The 1,812-nt window shown below is 38.3% G+C and overlaps 1 protein-coding gene across 1 annotated transcript; it reads right to left on the bottom strand.

Moving 5' to 3' along the window:
• Nucleotides 1-379: 379 nt before the first annotated feature.
• EV154DRAFT_443309 (rhizopuspepsin precursor-like protein) lies at nt 380-1,812 on the bottom strand. Its single transcript, XM_051597017.1, has 2 exons — nt 1,371-1,812; nt 380-1,307 (listed from the first exon to the last, which is right to left on the bottom strand). The coding sequence occupies exons 1-2, from the start codon at nt 1,711-1,713 to the stop codon at nt 463-465; spliced, it is 1,188 nt and encodes a 395-aa protein (XP_051457760.1). The 5' UTR covers nt 1,714-1,812; the 3' UTR covers nt 380-462.

The following is a 1,812-nucleotide window of genomic DNA, read 5'->3' as shown; positions in this document are numbered from 1 at the left end:
TAAAAATGAAAGGCTCTTATTGAAAAATAAACAACATTTGTGATTTCAGTAATCGGATTTGGACATTAAATAATCTGATAGAAGGTTTTTGGGGCCTGCAGATTTTAATTCTTCGTTTGGACAATTCGGATTTTTTAGCACTGAAAATATTCAATGCTGTTATTAATCGTCCATATATATTATTAAAATTTTAAAAGATTCTATTTGGAACCTTTCACAAAAAAAAAATTAATGTCCTTAATCGGGAACTTTAAAAAATAGTTTGATGTGCTTGCGAGGGCCCTAAGAAGGTTATTTTATAAAATTAGACAAATCTACTCCAATACAGAATCTAATAAATAAATTTTACGATTTTGTAAACAAAAGGGAGTGTAATAAGTTTTAATTTGATAATCACTGTGTGATTTTATTTTATTATTGTACAAAATTAAATTTCTTTTAAAAGTGGGTAAAAAAAAAAAATTATTGACCAACAGCAGCAGCGATTTGAACACTGGGGACCTTTTGGTTGAAAACGACGTAATTGTTCTTCAAGAAAGTATCACCGAGAATAGCAAATGGAAGACCGGCATAACCAAAAGAGGCGTAACAGGTAGAGCCATACTTTTCGTAGATGAGAGAGTTGACAGGAACATTGAATGTAGCAGATCCAATGGTGAAGACAAGAGGCTTGAAGGCGGTGGTATCACAATTGATGGTGTAGGTTCCGTCTCCAACATCCTTAGCACCATAAACTGCAGCGACCTTTTTGGCAATAGCATCAGTGAAAAGCAAAAGAGTGGTTCCGGTATCGAGAATACCACTGAAAGATCCAATAGAGGTGGTTCCAATCTTGGTGGCGGCAACGGTGATGCCCCAGAAGCCATCAGAGTTATCGACAGGAATAGTGGTTAAAGAACCGGTATACTTGGAGGTATTGATGCCACCAAAGAGATATTCACCGCCACCACCATTGATAGCCTTACCGAGCCAGACACCATAAATAGGATTGGTAATCAACCCTTGACTAATTAAGTTATCAACGGGGGTCTTGACACCGGCAACTGTGGTGATGGTGTTGAAACCAAGACCAAGAAGACCATCGATAGGATCAGAAGCAAAACTGCTAGACTCTTTCTTTGCTAATTCAATAGTTTGGTTCTTAATAGCAAGACCTCCAAGAGTAACAGTATCTTTGGCCAAAATACCGCTGGCAGTGGATCCATCACCGTAAGCAATTGACCAAGCACGACCATCAGCAACGTAGGTGCTGGACTTGGTGGAGTCATAACGAGTGTGGGTGGTACAGGTGGAACACAACGTAGATGCTATCAATTTGAAAGACAATTAAAAGAAGGACTCATTAAAAAAAAAAAAGCTGTACCACTTACCAACCCATAAATCAGAAGAACCAGTATCGAAGTTGATCTTGAAGTTTTGAGCAGGAGTACCGATTTGAACAGTACCATAGTATTCGAGATCGCTTTCATAATCAATGACAGGAACGCTTCCGGTGGCTTCAGGAACAATAGCAGCGGGAACACCCTTAAGAGGATTGATAATCTTCTTGATGTACTTGGCCTTGGCTTTAGCAATGGCAGCCTTGGTATTAGGCTTGTAGCTATCGTTGAATTCTAAAGGAATGGTAAGAGTTTTTTGAGTTGCTGGAGCAGCTTCGACTGAGAGAGCCATGACAACAAGTGCCACACAAGAAGAAACGAGAGTGAATTTCATTGTTAGAATTAAGATGATTGTTTGATAATGAAAAACGAAAAATTACTCTTAATGTGCTGTCTTTTATACATTTTTATTCGACATAGAAGGTCCATGACG

Source organism: Mucor mucedo, assembly GCF_025094135.1.
Source record: "Mucor mucedo strain NRRL 3635 chromosome Unknown EV154scaffold_44, whole genome shotgun sequence".
Classification (NCBI taxonomy): domain Eukaryota; kingdom Fungi; phylum Mucoromycota; class Mucoromycetes; order Mucorales; family Mucoraceae; genus Mucor; species Mucor mucedo.
Note: the sequence above shows the minus strand (reverse complement) of the source record. Positions and strands in the feature narration are given on the sequence as shown.

What these genes read in the sequence shown, in the direction of transcription:
- EV154DRAFT_443309 (XM_051597017.1), bottom strand. Translation starts at nt 1,713, where the DNA reads ATGAAATTCACTCTCGTTTCTTCTTGTGTGGCACTTGTTGTCATGGCT. An exon ending in TTCTTCTGATTTATGGGTTG is followed by an intron (nt 1,308 to 1,370) that starts GTAAGTGGTACA and finishes TCAAATTGATAG; the next exon opens with CATCTACGTTGTGTTCCACC.